This window comes from Antechinus flavipes, chromosome 3, assembly GCF_016432865.1.
Source record: "Antechinus flavipes isolate AdamAnt ecotype Samford, QLD, Australia chromosome 3, AdamAnt_v2, whole genome shotgun sequence".
NCBI classification, from domain to species: domain Eukaryota; kingdom Metazoa; phylum Chordata; class Mammalia; order Dasyuromorphia; family Dasyuridae; genus Antechinus; species Antechinus flavipes.
In genome coordinates this window covers 444,443,591-444,469,127 of record NC_067400.1, presented here as the reverse complement: position 1 = coordinate 444,469,127, position 25,537 = coordinate 444,443,591, and the positions used below count along the sequence as shown (strand labels likewise).

The 25,537-nt window shown below is 33.8% G+C and overlaps 1 protein-coding gene across 31 annotated transcripts in view; it reads right to left on the bottom strand.

Annotated features, from left to right (window-relative positions):
* Positions 1 to 25,537, bottom strand: part of NEB (nebulin) — a 207,472-nt gene that overhangs the window by 71,807 nt on the left and 110,128 nt on the right. For 30 of the 31 annotated variants that reach the window (XM_051986439.1, XM_051986409.1, XM_051986440.1 and 27 more), the window contains 25 exons: positions 22,599 to 22,910; positions 21,668 to 21,871; positions 19,565 to 19,669; positions 19,325 to 19,432; positions 18,289 to 18,600; positions 17,803 to 18,006; positions 16,564 to 16,668; positions 15,078 to 15,185; positions 13,495 to 13,806; positions 12,600 to 12,803; positions 11,546 to 11,650; positions 10,482 to 10,589; positions 8,650 to 8,961; positions 6,300 to 6,503; positions 5,832 to 5,936; positions 5,247 to 5,351; positions 4,823 to 5,134; positions 4,040 to 4,144; positions 3,364 to 3,462; positions 3,018 to 3,119; positions 2,741 to 2,848; positions 1,751 to 2,062; positions 1,084 to 1,188; positions 869 to 973; positions 404 to 508 (listed from right to left, as the gene is read on the bottom strand). In XM_051986439.1, the coding sequence (XP_051842399.1) occupies positions 404 to 508; positions 869 to 973; positions 1,084 to 1,188; positions 1,751 to 2,062; positions 2,741 to 2,848; positions 3,018 to 3,119; positions 3,364 to 3,462; positions 4,040 to 4,144; positions 4,823 to 5,134; positions 5,247 to 5,351; positions 5,832 to 5,936; positions 6,300 to 6,503; positions 8,650 to 8,961; positions 10,482 to 10,589; positions 11,546 to 11,650; positions 12,600 to 12,803; positions 13,495 to 13,806; positions 15,078 to 15,185; positions 16,564 to 16,668; positions 17,803 to 18,006; positions 18,289 to 18,600; positions 19,325 to 19,432; positions 19,565 to 19,669; positions 21,668 to 21,871; positions 22,599 to 22,910 (4,266 nt within the window). The remainder of the gene's footprint in view (positions 1 to 403; positions 509 to 868; positions 974 to 1,083; positions 1,189 to 1,750; positions 2,063 to 2,740; positions 2,849 to 3,017; positions 3,120 to 3,363; positions 3,463 to 4,039; positions 4,145 to 4,822; positions 5,135 to 5,246; positions 5,352 to 5,831; positions 5,937 to 6,299; positions 6,504 to 8,649; positions 8,962 to 10,481; positions 10,590 to 11,545; positions 11,651 to 12,599; positions 12,804 to 13,494; positions 13,807 to 15,077; positions 15,186 to 16,563; positions 16,669 to 17,802; positions 18,007 to 18,288; positions 18,601 to 19,324; positions 19,433 to 19,564; positions 19,670 to 21,667; positions 21,872 to 22,598; positions 22,911 to 25,537) is intronic. The other variant, XM_051986435.1, reaches the window with a different exon arrangement.

The window sequence follows — 25,537 nt, the reverse complement described above, 5'->3', positions numbered from 1 at the left end:
TAGGATTTAAGAGATCTGGGAGGGTTAGATGAAATAATCTGTAAAGTCTTTTTCAATTCTAAATCGATGGTCACATGAAGAATAATTTAACCAATTTACTTACTTCAGCTGTTAAGTAAATGATCAACTACCTATGTCATAAATGACTCTAGACTCTAGGCTGTTTTTACTAGGTTAGTAATGAGTGCTGTCTGAAGGACTAACTCCTATCCTGGACAGAATCGTGTCACTTTGTCCCACAGGACAAAAATTAATATGTATCTCTCTGAAACAAACTTCTTCTCTGTTGAGAAGAAAATGGAGCCTTAAGATATAATCAGTCAAGACTACAAATATTGACATGAGCTTAATATTGAATATGTATTACACTATAAATAATTATAAATTATAAAACAGTTCTTACTGTACTATAGAGTTTGGCCATATCTTTGGAGTGGTTTAGATGTGGAGTATCTGCAGAACCAATAAACTTGCCCTTTTCCCGGTTAAACGTTTCTTTGTATTTCACCTAATGAAAAGAAAAGTTACCTGTTAAGACAAGTACACCTTTGATTTTCTATAGGGCTTAGTATTAGTATTTAGCCTAACATCTAAAACAATAGTAAAACTCATTCATAAACATCAATCTGGCTTCATTTAAAATGAGGTTCAGTTGATAAAAAAAAAAAGTCTTGGGCAAAAACATTGCTCTTGTCTAAAAATAGAAAAATATTTGCTAGTGATTTTGTAAGATCTTTCAAAATAATTACTCGACATAGTTTTCACAAGTAATATTTTAGACAATACAATCAGCATGAAAATTATTAAGGCCTATGAATAGGCAAATGAACTATGCAGCTTACTTCCAGTTAGTCAAAAGGATACTTACATCACTCTGATTGACTGAGTTAATCTTGGCTAGAACAATCTCTGGAGGATCAACCACACTTGTATAGTTAGGATAATTATCAAGAGCATCTTTCTTATATTTTATCTGTAATGGAATGGAACAGATTAAGATGAATTGATCCTCTATATAAATTAAAGATATGATATTGTTAATTTTATAAGTTCACTGGATGCTTCACTGGATGCTTCACTTACCTGGTTCACCATTTCTTGGTTCTTTGTTACCCTCACATGTTCAACAGAATCCAGGGGTATCCAACCAATACCACGGAGCCACTCTAAGTCTGCTTTATAGACATTCTAAAGCCAAAAGAGAAAAAAAAGAGATATGTATTATGTAGACATAAATGACCAAGATATTCCTCTCCAGGCTGTATCCTTATCTCTGCAGACTTCCTATTATAAAAATCTCTTCATCTTGGAAACTAACTCCATTTTACACATTTCACATAATAGAAATCTTCTCTGTGCCTATGGCCTCTTCTTCTGTGGGGTGAAACTTCATTTTAGGGAAAATATCTAGACTAACTGAGTCTTATTCCTTTCCAGGATGCATTCCTGACTCTTTGGACTTTCTCTTCATTCTTTTCCCTCTCCCTCTGCTATTCAACTTCCTTTCTGAAATTCTATCCATCTATCCATTCATCTATCTATCTATGTTTATGAATATATTACTGTTAGGTATTCTTTTTGATTATTTATCATTATCCATATTAGCAGTTATGGAATGGAAAAAGGCAGAGTTAATTAAAAACCAATGAAAATTTTTTAAAAATTGTTTTTGATTTTTTAAATACAGTAAAAAAAATTACATATGCAGGTAATTGAGAATGGGTTAAATGAAAAGCATTAAATCACTTACATCACTTTGTAGATCATAGGCTTTCTTTGCTTGAATGACATCATTCTGGTCTGGGTGACATGTCCACTGATGCAAGTAATTCCGGTAATCTATATCACTTACAAGGTTCTGACCCTGCTTGGCTGCCACAACGGACACAATATCAGGAGGGATGTTGATTTTGGATTTGGTTTTGTGATAGTCCTTTTTGTATAGTCTGTCATTCTGGATCTCTCCTGCATGCTCAAACCAAACTAGTTTGGGATCATCTCTCATAGTAGGAACACCAACATAATGACCTTTTTGCTTAACATGTTCAGCCTTATATTTGAGCTGTTGAGAGAAAAGATAGTCATCTCATAATTATTATTTGTAGTAATTATTATGTAGTTATTAATTATAAGACCCCAAATTGCCTGGTGTGGAAATTTTAGCAAAGCTGGCAAAAATGAGGAGGAAAAAGGGCAGCTAGGTGGCATAGTGACACTGACCCAAAATGCAGCCTCAGATATTTGACACTTACTAGTTGTGTGCCACTGGGCAAGCCACTTGACCTCAATTGTCTTGCCCACCAAAAAAGGATAATGGGGAGGAGAGGAAGATAAAGTGTCACAAATATTAGTTTTTAAAGGCTCCCCAGGAAGAATAAGAAATATTTGGGACCATGAAAAAAGGAAAAAAAAAAACAGCTTTGGATCCAATTCTTTTTTTTTATTTTTAAAGCTTTTTTATTTTCAAAACATATGCAAATATAATTTGACAACATTGACCCTTGCATAGTCATGTGTTTTAGATTTTCTCCTCCTTCCCCTCATCCCATCCCCTAGATGGCAAGCAATTGGATCTAGTTCTTGATGGGGAAGCAAGAAGAAGATCAAGCTGGGACTATGTGAGTTAAAAAAATAACAACAAACAAACCAAAAAAACCTCAACACTCCCCAAAGTACAAGTATAGTATTTCCCATGATAAGGGATAAGATTTCCAAGAATACCCAAGTAAGGATATATTACCTCGCTTTGGACATCACTGGAATGATGAGCGTGGACGAAGGGAACAGCATCTGGAGGCAGAATGTAACCTGTGGCTTTCTGTTTCTCCCAGCCTTCCTTGTAGAGATACTAAGGAAGAGAATACAACAAAAATTGGTTAAAACCAGAAATTCAAAGTAGTAGGAATGTTCATAAGATGAAATATCATTGATGAATTCATATTGATACTTGAGATCAGATTGTACAAGTGATTATCAATAAATCTACAGTTAGATACCCATGACAAATACAAACGTACCTGGTCCAGTATCCTAGCAGCTTCTTGAGCAGTGTGTAGTAGTGGTGTTTCAGTTAGGGTATACTTTGATTTGATGTCATTCCAATTTTTACGATATTTAATCTAAAAAAGAATATTTGTGAAATAAGGCATTTAAAATTGAGAAGGATACTAGAAAGGATTATAAATTTCAAGAAATTCTCAGCAATTTGGTTCAGGGAAATCAAACCCAGGCATCTATATTAGAAAATAAATACAAGGAGATAGATAAACTTTGGATAGAGATAACAAGAAGAGCCATATTTAGCAATAGGAGAGATCACAAATTGATATTATTTTTTTATTTTATAAAATAAAATAATCTTACATCATTTAGGATCTCGCCACTTTGTTTGGCTGTCACATAATCCACTCGGTCATCCACAGGAGTAAAATTGAGTGTTTCAACTTTGGTCCGATATTTGTGCTGCAGAGAAAAAATAGTGTGAGGCAAAGCATATGGCTCTCTAAATGGAAGAAAGTATATGTTCTTGTTTTTTCATCTATGCTAATCACTAAAAGTATCAGGTTTTTAAGTGAAGCATATATTGAGATGATGTTTTCTTGACACTTTGGCCCTCTTATTTTGATATTTAGAAAGAGAACACTCAACATAGACATAGAATCCACTATTTTTGTTTAGCAACATCACTCCCACCTCAATTCCTGCAATGTCCTGAAATTCTAACTTGTTCGGAAAGTCAGTGTGAACACTTTATCCCCAAAAAAATGTTACTGTAGAAATGACAGTTTTATTATCTATAGAATCCCCAGGGGAAACATATATGCCATGAATTGGATCAGGTAGTTAATCTGACCATAAATAATCAAATGTGACAGAGATAGGACAGGATCAGTTTGGATGTGTGAGTCTAAATCAAATAAAAGTGTTTCTAATTTGTGAAATGGCCTGTGGGGGTATTGAAAATTGGACAATGCAGATCAAACTATTTCATTGCTCAACTTCTTGTGAAAAATACTTAACAGTGATGGAAAATTATTACCTCACTAAAGATATCTGCAGCATGTTTGGCGTGATTTACTGAAACGGAGTCATTTGGCATCCACCCAATTCCCCTCAACCATTCCAAGTCTGCTTTGTAAACCGCCTGGAGAGATAAAAAAACAAATGATGAGGTCAGTAATTTTTTGGTTCCCTACCAATATTTCACAGGAATCATTTCCCCCTTTCCATGGAACTAAAGAAAAAAATGACTCAAGTATTAAATATGTTTCTTTCTAACTACCCCTTTTAGGTTGCATGTAATATTCATTTCTCCTCCCAAGCTACAAAAAGTTATCCTTGTAGGCATTTTCTTTGACATAATACAATCAAGGAATATTTTTCTAGTGCCATTTGTATCTATTATGAGTTGGAATATCTCTGACTTTCCTGATTTCACACCCACATCTGTTGCAGGCAACTATAATAATCAATAATAATGAGCATTATTGCAGCACTTTAAGGTTTCCAAAAGGTTTTTGTGTCTGTTATCTCATTATCACTTTTACAACTGGACTAGAACATCAAAGCGCATACTAAAAGAAAATGAAAAACCATGTAAAGTGGTCCTTTTGAACTGACAGAGAGAACCTTGTGTTTCATAGGGATGGAAAAGTTAAAGTTAGATAACAATAAAGAAACTATCTTTGTATATTATAGCTAACAAATGGGCAGACTATTAAGTTATAGTCTTCAACTTCTAATACCCAACTGTATAATATGTACCTATTGGGTGACATGGCAAAATACCAGAATAAAGAAAGTTGCGATGTAGCAAACTTACATCACTCTGTAGTTCATAAGCTTTCTTTGCTTGAATCACATCATTCTGGTCTGGCAGACATGTCCATTCATGAAGGTAATTGTGGTAATCCACATCACTAACCAGAGCCTGACTTTTTTTAGAATGTATGATAGAAAGCATATCCACTGGACTTTTGAATTTGGTCTTCCACTTGCCCCAGTCCAGCCTGTATTCTCTATCATTCTGAAGTTTGTCTGCTATCAAGGCCCAGCGGATCTTGTTATCATCTCTGGCAGTCAGGGTTCCCACATAGTGACCCTTCTGTTTTTCATGGTCCAGTTTGTATTTATACTAGGGAAGAAATGAATGAGCACAATTTGAATCACAAAAAACTTTTCTCACATACTTATGGGACTTACTAGATGAAAATAAAAAGAGAGAATCCCCCAAAATTCATTCTTACGTCACTGGCAATCTCTCTGGAGGCCTTGGCAGACTGGATCGGAATGGCATCTAGTCTCACATCACAGCTCATTTTCATTTCATCCCAGCCTTCTTTGTAGAGTTTCTTAACCGAAGGAAATACATAGCATTAGTATGCATCATATTTGGAAATCACTCCTAAAAATTAGCCTATATTCTAAGGACTCTCAAAAAGATGTAAACATTCACATCATTGTGAATAATAGTATTCTTTCTTTGAGTCAATGTACATTCTTCACAATATCTCATATAAGCCTAGGAAATCCTTGTGGCAAATGAAAGTAGTATTTCTCTTCATCCACTTTATCCTTCTTCCTTTTTTTCCCTTTATCCTCACTGTTACAGCTAAATAGCATCAAAAATAGTATGCCAAGCAATTCATTAAGGGGAGGCAGGAATATGTTGTTTATTTTCTGACTTCCAGTTAACTCCTGTGAACAATCAATCTTCTCCCCATTGACTCTAGGGATTTTGTAACCAATTGTTCCTAAATTACTCCTTGAAGTAGTGTAACAAGATCAAAATGGTCATTTTTCAAAGGTGACAAAATCACTAACGTACTTACATTGCTCACATTAAGAGCATTTGCTCTGGCCAGGTTAATTTCTGGTGTATCTGGCATGATATGGATTGAAGTTTTGTCTTTGTCCCAAACTTCTCTGTACTTGGGCTATAAGAAGAAAAAAAAAGACAACAAATGAAAATCACTTTGAAAATGGATAGCATTTTCAATTCTATTATATAACATTTTAAACATTTTTTAAAAATCTTATCCAAATGCCTACACAGCACAAATATTTCTGCAATGGATGTAAATAAATGGATGCAAATAAAAAATACATTTAGCATGAAATCTGAATTATCACTTTGAATTGTAATTCACAGATCTAGATAACTAATTGCATGTCATATTACTATCATTAATGCTTGTTGGGGTTTTCTTAAAGGCATTATTTGACAATGGCAATAAATTACTTGTTTAAATATTTTCTGTATTTAACTAACTTTATGATATGATAACATAGCAACTTACAATACTGATATTTTCAGCATTTGCTTTAGCAAGGACAACTTCAGGGGTGTCAACAATACTCGTATACTTAAGGTCCTTCACAGGTGTCCGGTAGACACTGTCACACAAAATCTCCTGGGCATTCTTGACTCTCAATATCTCAGGAGAACCTTCTGGCATCCAGCCAATACCTCGCAACCATTCCAAGTCAGCTTTATAGATGGCCTAAGAGAAAATAAGGAATAAGTTGTCTTCTATTGTATTTCTATTGTATTCTAAACATCTAAATGCCCCATATAATAAAAAATGTGCAATATTCAATGTATCCCCATATAATAAAAGATGTGTAATATACAATATACACATATATGTAAATGAATATATATATATGTATATATATATATATACATAGAGGAAAAGTGCTTTTTGTTGTGAATAATTCTTTTGTAAAAGTCTGATTTGGGATGCTTAGGAGTTTTTGATTTCTTACAAATCTCAATCCTTTAATCTCAACTTTTATTGGATGTGTTCATTTAACTAGTAACTAAATTGAATGGGTTTTTAGAATAGCACTGATTGTCTATAATTGCAGAGAAAGGCAACCATTTGAAGAGTTTTCCCCAGTACTATAATTCTTGGTTACACTGACTTAACAAAAGTTTTAAGTTACCAGCAGAGTACTGGAAATTGGTCCCTTATATCAACATCCTTTAAAAAACACCACCACATAGACAGTATTTCTTAATTGTGGGTATTCTTCCACTTCAAATTATTTTATACCTGCTTGTGCATAGATATATTCTCTACCTTAATAGAATGTAACCTCCTCAAGGGCAGGGAATGTTTCTTTCTTTTTTTTTTTTTTTCTTTTTGCCTAGATATCTCCAGTGACTAATAAATTAATAAACAATAAATAAATGCTGCATTGGAAATAAATATGTAATTTTTTCCCTAAATTATGTGGTCTGCCAGATAACTTTAATCAAACAATATCAGATGGTATCAGATTGGATATTGGTTTTAAAAAGCTCATATTTTGTATTTGTTAGTGGTAGTTAAAGTGATAAGGTACAAATGAAATAAGTAAATAGTGAAAGCAACATTACACCTTAAAAAGGAAGTATATTATTTTTTCTTTTATAGGCCTTGATCCTATAGATTCAGAAGGCCCACCCTCCAGGAAGACAATCTTCTCAAAAATACAGATCATATCTTTTGATTTTTTTGGTACTACAAGTTCATGGCTGATATAGATCCAATAAGAACCATAAAGAATCATAGAAATTTAGAGCTGGAAAAGATACCAATGACTATGTAGTCCAACATTTACCTAAAAAAAAAATCACCACTTCAAAAAACCCTCAAATCAACCTTCCAGCTTCTAAATTACTATAATATATGTAAACAATAATTGAACTATTTAATTTCAAAGTTCCTCAGGAAAAGGGATTGATTTATCTCTGGGCTCTAACAAAAGAGAATCTCCATTCCTTCCGTGGGCAGCCCCTTCCACTCACAGATAACTCTAATTATTCAGAAATTTTTCATGAGCTTAATCTTAAATTTACCTTTTTGTAACTTTAACCTATTACTCTTGTGCTACCTACTAAGGTCAAATAGAACAAATCTAATTCATTACTTGGCAATCTTTCTCTAATACTAGTTATACTGAAGTTTGAGAGAGTTAAGTTTAGAACAAATAAAAATAACTATTAAGATACACAATAAATAGTAATTTATAGAAATCATTATTCCCAAGAGATGGCATAGAATAAAAATATAAGTAGATTTTGAAAAGGCTTCTATAAATGAATATATGATTAAGAGCAAAGTATATATATATATATATACACATATATATGTACTTAATTTTATTTGTTATCTTTGTCATCTCATTTCTATATTTGATATTTCCTTCTAAGTAGTATTTTGTGAGAAGACCAACAATTAAACACTTGGCAATCTCCATAAACAAGTTCATAACATTTAAAATATGAGAGTAGTCAAGCTATGATGAAATTATCACACCATATTTATCCATGATACAGATTTCATGGATACATAGAAATAGAAAGCTTAAATGTCATTAGTAAGTGAATTTATTGAATTAGTCATGTCACTACCTAAAAAACTAATATTGCTCTTAATTCCCACCACTGCATAGGTCAGAAGTGGGAGATAATTTTAGATTAAGGAAAACAATCCAATTGGTAAAAAGATTGAAAAGCCCAAAGTGAAATTCTTCTATAGATTAAGTTTTCTTGGATTATTATAGTATTCCCCAAACTATCGGGAAAGTCTTAAAGATTAAAAACTTCTTTGCACCTAAATTAAATCTGGCTCTTTAATGGAGGGAAACCTGTGTACTTACATCACTTTGAAGGTCATAAGCCTTCCTGGCTTGGATCACATCATTCTGATCAGGAAAGCATGACCACTGGTGGAGGTACTGACGGTAGTCCACATCACTCACTAATGCCTGGCCCTCTTTGGCAGCATTGATGGACACCATGTTCACTGGTATCGAGATTTTGGCCTTGTTGTCATTGTAAGCCTTCTTATACAATCTGTCATTCTGCATTTTCAACACCTGAGCAGCCCAAGAAAGCTTGGGGTCTTCCTTTGCAGTGCGACATCCAATGTAATGACCTTTCTGTTGCTCATAAGCAGATTTGTAGAGGTACTGGTAGGCACAAAGAAAAAAAAAAGAAGTTATTTTTACACAAATCTCATTGCTTCTAGGAAGGCTTTCCAGATTAACCCTCTTCTACTCTAATCAATTCTTTACTTGGCACATTTTTGTCAATTTTAACCTTTATCCTTTAGTATTTATTTATTTACTGTTTTGTCATTTCCATCGCATCATTCTATGTATGTCAGACAGAATTGTGGAATTTGAAAGTTAGAAGTATATATATTTGTGTATATATGTATATGCATATATATGTATGTATGTATGTATATGTATATACACACTTCTATGTACATATAAAATATAGTTCACATAGTACAACTCAAGCACAAAAAGTATTCCCAGTGTAATATATCCACCAAGTGGTCATTTAAATTCTTCTTAATTGTTTCCAAAAAGGAGGAATCTACCACCTCTAGATGTAGCCCATTCCCCTTTTAGCCATCTTTAATTATTAGAAACTCTTTATTATCTCAAGATGAATTTTCCTTAAAATACTTGAATATAGTTATTTCCCTCTAAGTCTTCTCCCCCCCAAGTTAAACATGCCCATTTCTTTCTGTTGATTCTCCACATGTATATTTTGTCTTCCATAACTGATAGAGGCCATGCTACAATGAATTCATGTCAGATGTGCCCCAAAGGAAATTCTTTTTCAGACATAGGTTGGACTATATCGCTATTAAGATCCCTTCCAACTCTGAAATTCCATGATTTTTTCTCAGCTTCAACACTTTGTATTTGTGTGACAATGAACAAGTTATTTAATCTTCTAAAACTTAGCTTCTTTGTCTATAAAATGGAGGTAACAATTATTGCACCACCTAACCCATAGAAAGTGTTGGAAAGAAAGTGATTTGTTACCTTTAAATTACTTTTTTTTTTTTTTTGCTGAGGCAGTTTGGAGTTAAGTGACTTGCCCAGGGTCACACAGCTAGAAAGTGTTAAGTGTCTGAGATTAGATTTGAACTCAGGTCCTCCTGACTTCAGGGCTGGTGCTCCATCCACTGAGTCACCTAGTTGCCCCTTCCTTTAAATTACTATAATAAATGTGACTGATTACTGCATTTCTTTAGGAATTCCTCAGAATAAGAATTGATTTTTCTCTGAGGTCTAAATCCAGTCTCTCCTCCCCATGCTCTTTAGTGTAGTGTTCCACATCAGTCAGTATTCAATAAATAGTTATTAATTAATTGACACTGAGAAGATAATAGAAAAATAAGTGATTATATTTAAATATAATAAATGGAAATTTGACAGCAACTAGGGTCCTTAAATTAAACTACTTGAACATTTGTTGGATTTGGGATTTGAACACACTGTACTAATGACAGTGAAAGATCTGCCTACATTTTATTTTATTGCCAATTGCAAAGGCATCAAGTTGGACAATACTACAAGTTTAAATTGACCAATATTTAAATTTGCCAATAAAATTTTGGATTTTTTTCTTAGATAAGCATGGGCAAGGCCTTATTCAGAAATGACAAGGAAAAGGGCAGAGCTTTTACCTCACTAGCAATGTCTCTTGAAGCTTTAGCATGTTTAATTCCAATGGCATCTGCTCGTAGGTCATAAGCTTTCATCTTGACATCTTCCCAAGCTTGCTGATATTGTTTCTGAAAAAAAGGAATCACCATAACACAATCAGTTTGCAGAAAATATCCATAGCCAATGTTTACCAAGACATATTCAAGGAAACAGGCCTTATATTTTTAAACTAATGTTATTGGAAGATTATTTATGACTTTGTTTCAATTTGAGCTTGAGATATAACAAATTTGTAATGACACAAAATAAGTCTCCTTATAAGAATGGAGTTATGTTATTTGATTTTATTTTCATCTTAATACCCTAAAAAATGAACATTTTCATGTACAAAATATAACAAAAGAGATTATATGTGGTGGCTGATTTCTATTACATACAGTTTACTTTTAGAAATTAAATTTTTATTGCTATGTTTTGTTTTTGACATGTTCTAAAATTTCTCCCACATTTTTTGCCTCTGTCCTTCTAAAAAGTCATCCTTATAAAAAGAAATCTCGCTTTAACATGTAATAAATTCAACATAATACTTTCAAAACTGCCCTGATATCTTTTTCCTCTTGATCTTCCTTCTGTTTGGCTCTATTCATTAACCAAATATTTCAATGACAGAAAGAGGTTTCTTTCAAGAATCTAAATTTAAGGAAGACTAAATTGTGTCAAAAAAGTAAAAATAAATTAATATGAAACTGTTATTCTCTCTATATTGAAATATTTGTGATTGTTGATAATTCTGAAGTTCATAATTTTTAAAAAAAGATGTTTAAAATGGAACATTCAGCTTTCAGAATAAATGATGGCTCATTAAAAGACTAACTTCTCCAAGATCTTTTTGCTTCTCTGTATTTTATTCTCCAAGATCCCTGTCCTATAGCACCTGCTTAGCCTTAAAAGGTAGAAATAATAAGAAAATTTCAGATGTCAAATCCTACTGAGTATTTTTAGATGGAAAAAGACATCACAGGAGTAGATATGGCCACACATACATTACTGTAGGGAGAAGATGGCTTTCATTTTAATAACTTACATTGCTGATCTGCATGGCATTGATCTTGGACTGCAGCATCACAGGGGTGTCAGCAGGAATGTTCACATTTGCTTTTTCCTTTTCCCAAGCGTCTTTGTATAGTGGCTAACAAAATGCAAATCAAAGGAATGTCATTACAAATATGTTCTAAAATATCACAAAAGAACTCGGAGGAATACTAAAAAAATATCTGTGGCTATGTCCATAAAAACCTTTAAATTATCTTAATAATTCTGTCATTTTATTGATAAATATGATACTCTTTTCTACGTGGCATTTTTGGTAAAAACCTAAACTTTGCAGAACTTGCAAATTATATAAGGAAAAATAATTTCTAGACACATTGATTTAGGGCTGGAAGAATATATGATTTCAATTCATTTTATAGATGAGGAAACTGAAGCATAGAGAAGCTAAACAATCTACCCGGATCCCACAGGAGGTGAGTGGCAATGCTGTGTTTGAACTCAGATCCTTTGCCTAGAAGACTAGCATTTTTCCCGATGTACCATATAACCCATCAGTGTTGTTAAGGAGAAAGTATGAGCTTGGGTGATTCAGTATATTTAGCCTATGCCCTATGCAGATTTCTATGTGCCTGTGCACATAAAAATCTGAGAATGGTCATACTGTCATTCTGAAATTCTCCTTTGACTATAGATAGAAATGTATAATTGCCATTTTTATGAGTCATTGTCTGACCCAAATTATTTATTGGAGCCTGCAATATATTCAACTAAGTCTGAAAATGTTCATTGTATTTGTATTTACCAAGTTTGTAAACATCATTGAGTTTTAGTTTGTTAATAAATTCATTTAAAAGTGTTTACACAGTGATTAAAAATAATGAATATCCAGATTTATGTGTAACTCTGAAAATTACTATTGATTGTGCAAGTGTTTAAAAATACCTGTTTATTCAACTGAAAGGATTGGTATTACAGAAAGTATGTAGAGCTATATTTGCAATCGATTGCCTTTGAAATGTTGTAGATGATGATGTCTGGTAGGACAGGCCTTGAATTTAATTACTCTAATTCCCTACCAATCTTACCTCACTGATTTGTAGAGCATTGGTCTTTGCCAGGACAACTTCAGGGGTGTCAACAATGCTTGTGAATTTGAGAGCTTCAGGCCTTGTGCGGTACAGCCTTTCATTCATTAGCTCTTGGGCATTCTTTACTCTATTCACTTCCACAGAATCTTGCGGCAACCATCCAATACCCTTCAACCATTCCAGGTCTGATTTGTATACATTCTAAAGTAAACAGATGAAACACACACAAAAAAGACAATCTGAATGTGAGATCTTCATGCCTCTGAACGACAGAAAGCCTATCATTAAATTTGTGTTTTATTTTCTCCTTAAGAGGCAAAGCATTGTTTGATTTGCAGTCCACATTACACTTTATATGCCAAAATTTATTATGCCCCCAAGAAAAGCTTCTATAACATTCACAAGGCTTATAGAAAGAATTTAAAAATAGAATTTATGATGAAGCAGTAATAGAATACTTTTTAAAAACAATAACAACTAATATGGGCTTTGGTACCTATCAGAAATTTGCCTTTGGAATGGAAAGTTTGAGAGATATTATTGGTTGATTTCCTGCAAAATTAGATATATTTAGTTTCTTTTTAAAGCTAGATTTTCTAACATCTATAATTAATTTTGAAAATTAAATTCGAGAAGTTTTTAGCTTTGATCCCAAAGAGAGAGATCTGCTTCTCATTCTATATAACTTCACAGACAATCCAGATATAAAATGAGAAAAGACTTTGGGGAAATTGAATAAGACTTAATTACTGAAGAGTTATAGGATAGCAAGTATTCACAAAGAAAATCTGTAGATTCCTAAAATCATATTAAAGTTGTCAAGGTCTATCTTCTCATTAGAAAACACTAACTTTGAAAATGTTGCCTAAAAATAAAATAATTTTATACATACATCACTTTGTAGTTCATAGGCTTTCTTAGCCTGGATCACATCATTCTGATCTGGGAGACATATCCACTGGTGCAGGTAATTGCGATAATCCACGTCACTCACTAGGACCTGGCATTTCTTGGCCTGAACAATCGCCATCATGTCCAATGGAGTATTGTAGTGGAGCTTGGACTTCTCATAAGCCTTCTTATATTCCCTGTCACTCTGGATCTTGGCAGCATGAATGGACCACACTAACTTGGGGTCATCCTGCAGGCTACGGAAGCCCACATGGTGGCCCAGTTGTTTCCGATAACCTTCTTTATACTTATACTAGATTAGTGAAAAATCAAACAAAAACACACATGCAAAAATAGTTAGCCCAGGGTCTTTTGTTTTAAATTTTTATCTTTAAAATTTTAAATACCTTCCTTGTAAACTCCTTCATTATTCACAGTAAAATTAGTTCATCTTAAGTAAATTTTGATTTCTTAAAGGATATGAGCTTAGAACAGTATGAAAAGGAGAAGAGGGACTAAGGATAGCAAATAGAAACAGGAAACATCAGCTGGGATGAAATAGAAGAGGAAGGCAACTGAGTAATAATATCAACTTTAAGCTTATAAGAATTTCCTTTCAGTAATCAAATCTCTGGATTTCAAGAAAAGGAATGTTTGGAAATGGAACAAGAGAAAGAAAACCTTTGGTTATACTGTAGAAGTTAAATTGAACAAAAGAGGAAGACTAGAAACTGAGAAGGGGTCTACTAAGAAGTAGTCCCTACAAAGTCTTTAAATCAAAAGTGAGAAAAAAATGATCTAGGCAATGTCTCTAGAACATATTAGCAGATTGTAAAGGATAATAAAAAAGGGATAGTTTAGAGAAAAGTCACAAATAGATTCCTATTTTGCATTTAAGTTTAAAAGCAAGGAAAAAAAGAAAAGAAAAACAAATTGTAGGACATGAATGATAGCTGTTTCTAGCCATCATTTTCTTTTCTTTCCTTTTCTTTTCTTTTCTTTTTGGATAGTGTTAGATAACCTTCAAAACATGTTTAGGATTGTTATAGCTAAACCCAGCAGAAATCAAGTGTTGAAGTATTGGGTTCTTAACCTTTTTCTGTCATATCTAGTGAAACTTATGGATTCTTTCTAAATAAAATTTTTAAATGAATAAATTAATACAAATGGGATTACAAAGGAAATAAATTATATTAAAATACAGTTAATAGAGAAATGATGGAAAACACACTGTGACATTGTAATGTTTCTATTGACTCTTGATTGCTTCCCAAAGACTGAGAACTAACTCTTCATGATGTTTTATTTATTTCTGTTGCAAAAACACATTTCAGGAGTTAACAAATAATCAATGTTAACCAGGTTTGCACATTTGCTTTCAGCTATCATGAGTCTCTATTGCCTGGTCTTGGAACTGTCAGCCTATTAAAGTTTTTAAAAAGTACAAAACAACATAAAGCTTTTAGAGAAGGAGAAAAAACAAGCTAAGGATCTTTAAACATGAGTTAATCTCATTAGAAACATTTTAATGGACTCGACTATTAGTTCAATTGAGATGAGATAAGAAAAGAATAGAAAACATACCTCACTGGCAATGTCTCTAGACGCTTTCGCATGTTTGATTTCAATGGCTTCCTCATTTAGATCATAACCCTTCTGTTTGGCTTCATCCCAATCTCGTTGATACAGTTTCTGTTAAGGAAACATAGAATTAGTTTACAGACAAATAAAGACAACTGATTATATACTTGGACCGAATAAGAACACTCTGATTAGGGTTTGACAGCTAAGCAAATTTGTGCTATAGTCCATGTATATGTGCATGTATATCCATAGTACTTGTTGATTAATATATACTATGCTGAAATGTACATTTGAAAATAATTTAGATTCTAAAAAGAATACTAAGTATAAAATATATGACATGAGGCTAGGATCAAGGTGCAAAAAAAGATCTTAGGTTGTTCTCAATTCTTCCCAGAGGAAAAAAAAAGACTGAGAAGGAGAATTGGGGTGAGAAAATAGATTTCAAGTATTGTATTTAAAAGGATGTCTAATCAGGGAAGGATTTTGTTTTATTTTTAGCCCTAGGGGAAAAGACCAGGAATAATTAATGGAAATTACAAGTAAGCAAATATAGGCTTGAGGTCAAAAAAGACTTAACAATCAGAATAGTTGAAAGGTGGAATGGACTCTCACTGGAGAGGATGGACTCTTTCTTTTTGAAGCCTTCCCTTAAATAAAAGCAGATGATTGGGTACATTATAGTAGGAATTCCTTTCAGAAATTAATTGCACTGGATGGCTGCCAAAGTCCCTTCCGATTCTTCAGTTCTATACTGTGATTCTTCTAATTATTTCACCTTGATGTTATAATAACTGCACTTCTTTCTCCTTCCCTCATATGACCTTTTTTTAACCAAGAATCTCTGGATTCCTAGACAAAAAATAGAGATTGAATGCTTCCAAAGAGTATTTGACTAGAATTATCATTTATTCTGGGGATACTGAGGTACCAGATATAACATAATTTTTCAAGACTAAAAGAGTTACATCAGAAGCAGAAACAGAAGTCTAGGATCATATTATTTACTTCAAGAATCTATGTATGTATCTAAATTGCCTTCTACCAGAGTTTTTAAAAGGTATTTTATCCTTGACATGTAGTAAAGGTTTTATATTTTAATAAAGGAAATCTATCTATATTAATATTTGGTCTGTACTGGGATTTCATCTTGGTGTAGAATATAATGGTGGTGGCAATAATTGGTGTGGAAATTCCCTTCATTAATGCTGATCATAAGCATTTGCTATTGAGTCTTAGGGAATGGCCTAGGGCCTCGAGATTCATTCTGAGCCAATATATATTTTTAGGTAGGCTTAAATCTAGCTTTTTCTTAACAAAGGCTGGCCCACTTTCAACTATTGTTTCTCAGTGAAGATATTACTACAGAGAAAAAAATAGTTAATGTTATTAAAAAGTTGTCAAAATTTCTAGTTAGCTGATTAAGTCATTTCCTACATGATCAACATGAATGAAAGAATTTACATTTCCTGTCCATGAATTTTACCTTGCTGATTTGCATGGCATTGATCTGGGCCTGTAACATCTCTGGTGTGTCAGAAGGAACGTTGATGTTTGTCTTATCTTTATTCCAGGCATCTTTATATAACCACTGAGGAAAAAAATAGAAATATTATAGAGAGTTTATTTTTTTGTATAGTATTTCCCATTTATTATCTCCTTTTATTCCATTTCCCCCCAATTTCATGTAAAGATAATTTTCAACATTCATTTTTGTAAAATTTTCAGTTCCAGATTTTTTTTCTCCCTCCCTTTTCTTATCTCCCCTTTCCCTAAGACAATAAGCAATCTGATATAGGTTCTATAAGTTCTATCATTTTAAACATATTTCCATATCAGTCATGTTGGAAAAGAAAAAATCATAACAAAAGGGAAAAACCACAAGAAAGGAAAAGCAAACACCACCAAAAGAAAGATGAAAATGTTATGCTTTAATAAACTTTCTGTCTCCATCATTCTCTCTATAGATGCAGATGGCATTTTCCAAAGGAGTTTATTTCTAAGATATGCTACTGCTTTATGTTTATGTAATGCTTTTTTACATATCACGTTTTTAAATGTAGGAACTATATCTTTAGCTTTGCATCACTAGTGCCTGACATGTGCATTGCACAAAATGTCTGCTTCATAAATGTATGTTTAATTTTAAATGTGAGCTTATTACAACTATTTGTTATATAGAAATGTTCAACATAATGTAACAAATGAGTGGCACACAGTAAGGACTTGATAAATGTTTGTTGACACTTTTTAGGAAATGAAAATTTTTCATTACATTGGAAAATCTGAAATAATTTGAAATTGGGGACAGGGCAGGGGGAAGCCATGCTCTCTTGTGACTGTACCAGAATTTCATAAGTATGTAGCTTCAGTTTCATGATCAGAATAGAACATTTTTTGGAAAACTCACATCTATATAGCTCTATGATTTGTTCTTCAGAACAACCCAGAAAAGCAGCTGATAAAAGTATTAATAAAAGATAAAAAAATATATCACTATATGACAGATCAGAAAGCTAGGTTAACAGAGGTTAATGACTTGCCTAAGATTATAGAACTAATAAATATCAGAAGTGGAACTTGAACCAAGAGCTCCTGAATTCCATGAAAATACATTATTTCCCCTCAAAATCAAGCTATCACCTTCATTCCTTCAAAACCCAGCCTCTTAATTCAATCTAGGTAGCACTATCTGAAAAATAGGGAGCATCAAATTTAATTTTACCTCACTCATCTGCAGAGAATTGGCTTTAGCCAATACGACTTCAGGAGTGTCAACAATATTTGTGAATTTCAGTTCTTCTGGTCGTGTTCGATAGAGTCTTTCATTTATGAGATCTTGGGCACACTTCACTCTAGTCATCTCCACTGAATCTTGGGGCATCCAGCCAATGCCACGTAGCCATTCCAAATCAGCTTTGTATACACTCTACAAGCAGAATGTTACATTTCACATTTTATTGTGAGTTTTAGAACCAACGATTAACTGAAAAATAAAATTTTTAATGTTACATAGTGCGCATTTGGGAAGAGTTTGGTGAGAAATGCTTTTGTTGGGGGGAAATGCCTTTTTCTTTGAACTAAAGCTACTTAGCACATAGGTTTTGTGTTAAACATAACTAGAAAATGTCAGTTTACCCCATTCCAACCCCATATTTACCAATATAAGTATTTACCAATCTAAATATTGAAACTAAAAGGCATAACTTACATCACTTTGTAGTTCATAAGCCTTCCTTGCTTGGATAATGTCATTTTGATCCGGCAAACATGTCCAGTGGTGCAAATAGTTGCGATAATCAACATCACTGACCAGAGTCTGGCATTTTTTAGCTAGCAAGATGCCCAACATATCCACTGGACTACTGAATTTGGTCTTCCACTTCTGGAAATCCTTCTTGTATTCCCTTTCACTTTGAATCTTCCCTGCATGTATGGACCACATAATTTTGGGATCATCTTCCACGCATTGGGCTCCAATGTGGTGACCCTTCTGTTTCTCATAAGCCTCTTTGTATTTGTACTAGTAAACAACAAAAATCAGATTTTAGGCACACTACCATATAAATGACACAGTAAGTATATTAGCTGGTTTTGCTTGCTTTTGTGGGTGTGTGTGTTATGCAGTAGGATTGTCAGAGGGTGGAGTATAATATTAGAGAATTAATTGTAATGCAAAAACAAAAGATAATAGATTTTTAAAGCAAGAAAAAAAAAAAGAAAGAAAAAAAGAAACCCTGCTATAACAAGCAGGCTTTGTTAGTTCTAGACAGCAACAACAATAAAAGATTAAAGCACTAGCAAGGATTTAATATTTTGAAGTGTCAAAATTTTTACTTTCTTGAACAATTAAAAGCTAAGTCTTAAATATCACAAAACTAAAAATAGTGACATTTAAAATTTTTCTTATTGGTATTCTTTCAAATCCTTTTCAAAACAACTCTATCTTTGTCAAAAAAAATCTTTTTTCTTCTTTTTGTGAAAATATGTTAGCCCACAGTTCACTTATTATTTGTTTTTCCAATAAGAAGCATCAGAGGACGATCACAAAGCTAAGAAGCAGAGCTAGAGAAGTATATACAGAAGGACTCCTAAAGAGGGTTCCCTCTTGTGTGACTCTAGGCAAGTTACTTAACCCCAATTGCCTAATAAAAAAAAAGTGGGGGGGGGAGAAGAAGGTATCCTCCTGAACTGTGGGAATATCTGATATTCTGAGGCCTGTGAGAATTCAGTTGAAAGATACTCACGTCACTGGCAATGTCCCTGGAGGCCTTGGCACTTTTGATTGGAATGGCATCAGCTCTCAAGTCATAGTCTTTTACCTTTGATTCATCCCATCCTTGAGTATAAAGTTTCTAGGAAGAGAAACAAGATAAGAGTAAGCAGATTAAATAGCTCAAATGTGGAAAGAAAGAAAGTTTTAAGATGAAATGTGTACTATATATATATATCTTACTAAACAAAACCGAATCAAAAACTGGCCTTACATGGCTGACATTAACAGAATTGCTCTTGGCCAGCAGGATTTCAGGTGTGTCTGGCATCACATGGATGGAGGTCTTGTCAGCATCCCAAGCTTCAGTGTACAGATGCTGTGGGGCCAAGGACAAACATTCATCTCAAGAACAAAGCAAAACAAAACAATTATTTATCTTTCTTAACATTTTAAGAATCAGCAAAACCATCTCAAAGAAGAAGACTTCCTTTTACAGATTGAAAGGAGCTGGTAGATATTCCTTTGGTAAGATTAAATAATATGATGGTTTCTATTTCTTTCTTCTCCTCCTCCTCCTTCTCCTCCTCCTCCTCCTCCTCCTCCTCCTCCTCCTTCTTCTTCTTCTTCTTCTTCATTTTATTTATTTATTTATTGCTGAGGCAATTGGGGTTAAGTGACTTGCCCAGGGTCATGCAGCCAGGAAGTATTAAATGTCTGAGACCAGATTTGACTCAGAGCTGGTGCTCTATCCACTGCACCACTTAGCTGCCCCCAGTTTCTATTTCATGAAGATTTCCTTGGACATAGGTGCTCACAGAAGTTTTTATGGGCCAATTATCTCCTTATAAATTAGAGATCCAGGATCCTAGAGGATCCCAAGAAGCTATGATCTAATGAAGATTTTATTATGTGGCATGAAACAAATTTCCAATCCTGAGAATCCATTTACACAGGACTCTTTTATAGTTTTCTCTAATTTGATAATGTGAAACCAAAGCATCCATTGTCTCCAAAGCAGCAAAAATATCAGGCATAGAGAATGGGGACAGCAGATATGTGGATGGTGACTTCAATTTAGTCCAATGTAATTCAACAAAAGAAAAATAAAAAAGATAAGTGAATATTTCAGAGAATAGGGAATAATTTATTCTGTATTACAATAAATAAAAGAGCCCCCTACCCCTCACTTCTGGGTTGAAAATGAATTTTTGATATCCACATGGTCAATTACTTCAAGTAATACACCTGAGTTAACAATGTGAGCTGTCACTGCTGTCAAGTTCTTCTTGTTTTCCTGAACCCAGTCAGGATGAAAAATTAATAGTGTCATATACTCCAGCTTGGCTGGATAAAAAGATGTCATCTGGCTTAGCTCACATTATATGACAGGATATAGAAGATAGTTGCATGTATGTATATATATGTAAGATATGTATGCATATTCATTTGATAATAGCCTCAGGTCATTGCTGAATGATCCCTAGAAAATAATACCAGGGAGATAAATTCTCCTTCTGTCCTCTAACTGGTGAAGTGTCAGGGTACAGGTTTCCTTGCCCTTCTAAGGAGTGGGGTTGAATAAGAAATGATAGAAAATATTGACTCTCAGAATCTGAGGGGACCTTAGAATTTTCATAGTTTAAAACAGTAATAATAATTATCATCATAATAATGATACTTTACAGTCAACTTCCACTTTTGCAAATGAGGAAATGGACAGAAGATTATGTGACTTGGTCCAAGATAATAAATTAGTATATAATAATAGCTAATATTTACATATTATAATAATATATAATAATAGCTAACATTTGTAGCAGAAATGGGACCACTAAACCATCACTTCATATTGACTTAGAAAACCACCTATTAATATTATCTAAGTTCTATTGTGTTTTGATTTATTTTATTATATTTTAATCTGGTTGAAGTTGCACTTGGGAGAGTTGAGGAAGAGTTGTAACTTTAATTCCTTTGTACGATATCACGATCTTGTCATATGGAAAACAAAGCATGGAGTTCCATCAAGAAATGTGCTGGAGGCTCAGATAAACCAACTTTCCCAAAGCCACCTAACATTCCTCTGCCTGAAGAATAACAAATCAAGGTGCAAGAAGACAAGTAGATTGCTTTTCTGGATTGGCGGGAGACTCCTGGTTTCTCTTTCCACTCATTTTACAGGAGGCACAGGTTGTTCACAGGACTCAGAAAGGATTCATTGGAAACTAGAGTGGTCCTTTCTATACATATAAAGTGAATCAGGATTCTTGTTTATGCTTTAATAGGGATACTTTTGGCTTTCATCTGTGAGATAGTTCTGAAAGAAAAAGAAGAATTCCCTGGCAGGTGGGATAGGAGGCAGCCAGAAACTTACCTTACTCATGGTCTGAGCATTGCTCTTTGCCAGAACAATTTCTGGGGTGTCTGTGATGCAAGTGAACTTGAGCTGATCAGCAGGTGTGCGGTACTTCTTGTCACTTAAGATTTCCCCTGCTCTCTTAACCTTTTCAACATCTACAGAACCAATGGGAACCCATCCAATACCTCTCATCCATTCCAGATCAGCTTTGTAAATAGCCTGAAAAAGCAATGAAACTGAATCATTTCAGGAAACTTGATGATAATTTAATTCACACGGGGGTAAAATGTTAAGCACACTTATTCATATGCATTTATTCATAGATTTAATATTGCTTATTCTGGTTTTAAAATATATACGTTTATGTACCCCAGTATCTTATATTAAGGTGATCCATAATCACCTCAATCCTTGAGTATGTTTTAGTCCAATTATACAATGTTATTTTGAAGAAAATTACTATTTATATCTTGAGGGAAAATATTTATCTTCTGATTTCATTACACATATCTCAGCATTTAAAAATAATAATTTTAAAATTACAGAATGCTTTATGCCTATCAAATTCACATTTTGAAAAAACCTAGAGAGTTTGGTAGGGTGTAATATATCATTCCCATTTTAAAGAAGAGAAAATCAAAGTACAGAGAGACTAAATGACTTATCTAAGGCTATAGAACTAGTGAGTAGCAGAATAGGGATTTGACCAAATCTTCTCATTCCAGGAGTGTTACTAAAGGTGTTTGAAAAACTAAACATAGTTTTCAAAATTATCTTGTATATTTCAATTAGCTTGTTCTCAGAGTCCTTAAGAATCTCTCTGAATACTTTTAATTTTGAAATTCAGCTAATTATATTTTATCTATACTCTATGGTCAGTAATCAAAAAGTACACATTTTGCATGTATTTCAAATTTGAATTTTTAAGGGCATTTTGTATACTCACATCACTCTGTAGGTCATAGGCCTTGCGAGCTTGAATGACATCATTCTGGTCTGGCAGACACATCCATTCATGCAGAGGATGCTTATAGTCTATGTCACTGACCAGAGTCTGACACTTCTTGGCCAAGACAATCCCCAGCATGTCCACTGGGCTACTGAACTTGGTCTTCCATTTCTCAAAGTCCTTCTTGTATTCCCTGTCACTCTGGATCTTGGCTGCATGTAGAGACCACATCATCTTGGGATCATCCTTTATGTCACGGGCTCCAATGTGGTGGCCCAGTTGCTTACGATAGCCTTCTTTGTACTTGTACTAGAAAAGAAAAATGGCATAGGCATTTTATCTAATATTAATACTTAATATTTGTAGACCACTTTACAGTTTTTTGAACTGGTTTCATATAGATTTGTCTTTCCTTTTCATAAAAATTCAGTGAAATAGATAGGGAAAGCGTTACTAGTCTCATTTTAGAGATAAAGTAACTAAGATCTATCAAAGTTAAATGACTGCCTAAAGTCATGCAATAAACTAAGATCTGGAGCTAGAGCCTAAATCTTCTAGCTCCTAGTTCAGTGGTTTAAATTTGCTTTTTGGAGTTTTATGGTCTAATATTGTCCAAATTTAAAACTTCTCTTCATCTTAGACATTTTTCTCTCATGAACCTTCTATTTTCTGGTACTCACAGAAATGTGATTGCCCTAAGACAACACTATCCTCTTCCCTAAGAAGACACTAATCCTTTCCCCTAAAATGACACTATAATCTCCCCCAAAATAACACTATAATCTAGAAGAGAACACTATCCTCTTTCCCAAGATGACAAAAGTCACTCCAGTACTAATTGTACCTTTTCTCAGGTCCTCCTGACTTCAGGGCCAATGCTCTATCCACTGTGCCATCTAGCTGCCCCAGGTTGTACCTTTTCTCATGGTCCTCACCATCCTAGATCCAGAGAGTGAAGAGGCACACTTCTTGCCCTTCTAAACCTGTTTTAGATATTTCTTCTTCTACCATGACTCAGAAGTCATTTCTAATCTAAGGATTTGGTCTACTCTATTAAGATATATTAACATATTTAAATTCTTGTCATAATTATCTACTAGCTCTGAGATTATTCTCCTTTCTCAAGGGGTTCACAGTTTTGTTTTCTGCACCAACGCCTACATTTATATTTGGGAATTTCATTAAGTATATTGATGTTTTCCTTGACTCCTCCATTCATCACCTGCCTCATTTCTTATTATTTCCAACTTTGCCACACACAAGAATGGTTACCTCTTAATCTCACTGTCATTCACAAGTTTTCCATATCCATGATCTGGAAACTGAAATTTTGCTCTACAACATTTGACACCATTGGCCTCTCTTTGCTATTTTATATTCTCTTCTCTCTGGGTTTTCTTAACATCAATTTCTCCTGACTTTCCTATCTTCATTCTGATTGCTCTTTTTCAGTATTTCAATATTAGACCATAAAACTCCAAAAAGAAAATTTAAACCCTTGAACTAGGAGCCAGAAGACCTAGGCTCTAGTTCCAGATTTCAGGTTATTGTATGTTTTTGGGCAAAATCACTTCAGGTTTTTTTGTTTTTTGTTTTTTACTGGATCAGTATCCATTCTTCAACCTAGGGCTCCATCCTGTATCCTCTGTTCTTCTCTCTCTGCACACTCTCTCTAGGCAATATTGCCAATTCTCATGGATTAAATTACCATTTTTATAAATATATCAAAATCAATCAATATCAATATCAAATGACCAGATCAATATATCCAATTTCGGTCTTTCCCCTATGATATGGCTCTGAATCAGCTAAAGAGTATTGGGTATTCAAAACTGAATATCCCGTAAGAATCTTAAACTCAGCATTATCCTCTATCTGAGACTCACTCACCCCTCTTATAAATTTCCCATTCCTATACCACTATCCTTCTAATTATTCAGGTTTGCAAACTTGGAGTCATCTTCCAGCCTTCATTCTTCATCATCACTCCCCATAGCTGTCAAGTTTTGTTAATTTAAGCTCTACAACATTTTTTTTTAAATCTATCCCTTCTCCACTCATAGAGATCTCACTCTAGTTTGAGCTCACGACTTCTCACCTGGACTATTGCCATGGCCTCTTAATTGGTATCTTGGAAAATAGCATCTCTTGTATGCCTCTGGCAAACTTAGGGTCACAGGCCTATGATACTCCCCAGGTCAAGAATTTTCAGTAATTCCCTATTACTTCTAGGATATAACTCAAACTCCTCCATTTGGTATTTAAAACTCTAAAATCTAATCCTAGTCGATCTTCACCCTTATTACATATGACTCCCCTTCATGAAGTTTACATTTTGTTCTAACTGGTTTACTTGCTAGGCTTTGTACAGGACATTGTATAATCTCTCATACACAATCTATGCTTTTATGCCTGGAATGCCTCACCTCTGTCATTTAGAATACAAGATTCTTTCAAGGTACAGTCTGAATGGCAACTTTAACTCAGTTTTTCATAATTTCTTCAATTTCTAGTGTCTCTCCTAACTATATTATCAATAATTTGTAATGACTCATATGTTTTCCTATTGTATTCCTAAATTGAAATGTAAGCCCCTTAAAAACAAAGACAATTTTGTTTCTGTCTCTGTATCCTTAGATTTTGTCACAACTTGGCCCACAGTAAGACCTCAACAAATGATTGTTGAATTAAATTGACTACTTTGGGGATTTATTTCCATGACACTAATAAAAAACATTTAGAATGAATGTATTTTAGACCATATATATAATATATACATGTATGTGTATATGTATATATGTAAACACGCACACATCTCTATATATTATATGTTTATACACATATGTATCTCTGAACACTTCCTCCTTCACTAACAGGGAAACTATTAACAGTTTGCAATCATCCTCCACTAGGTCTATGAAGAGTATATGTATATA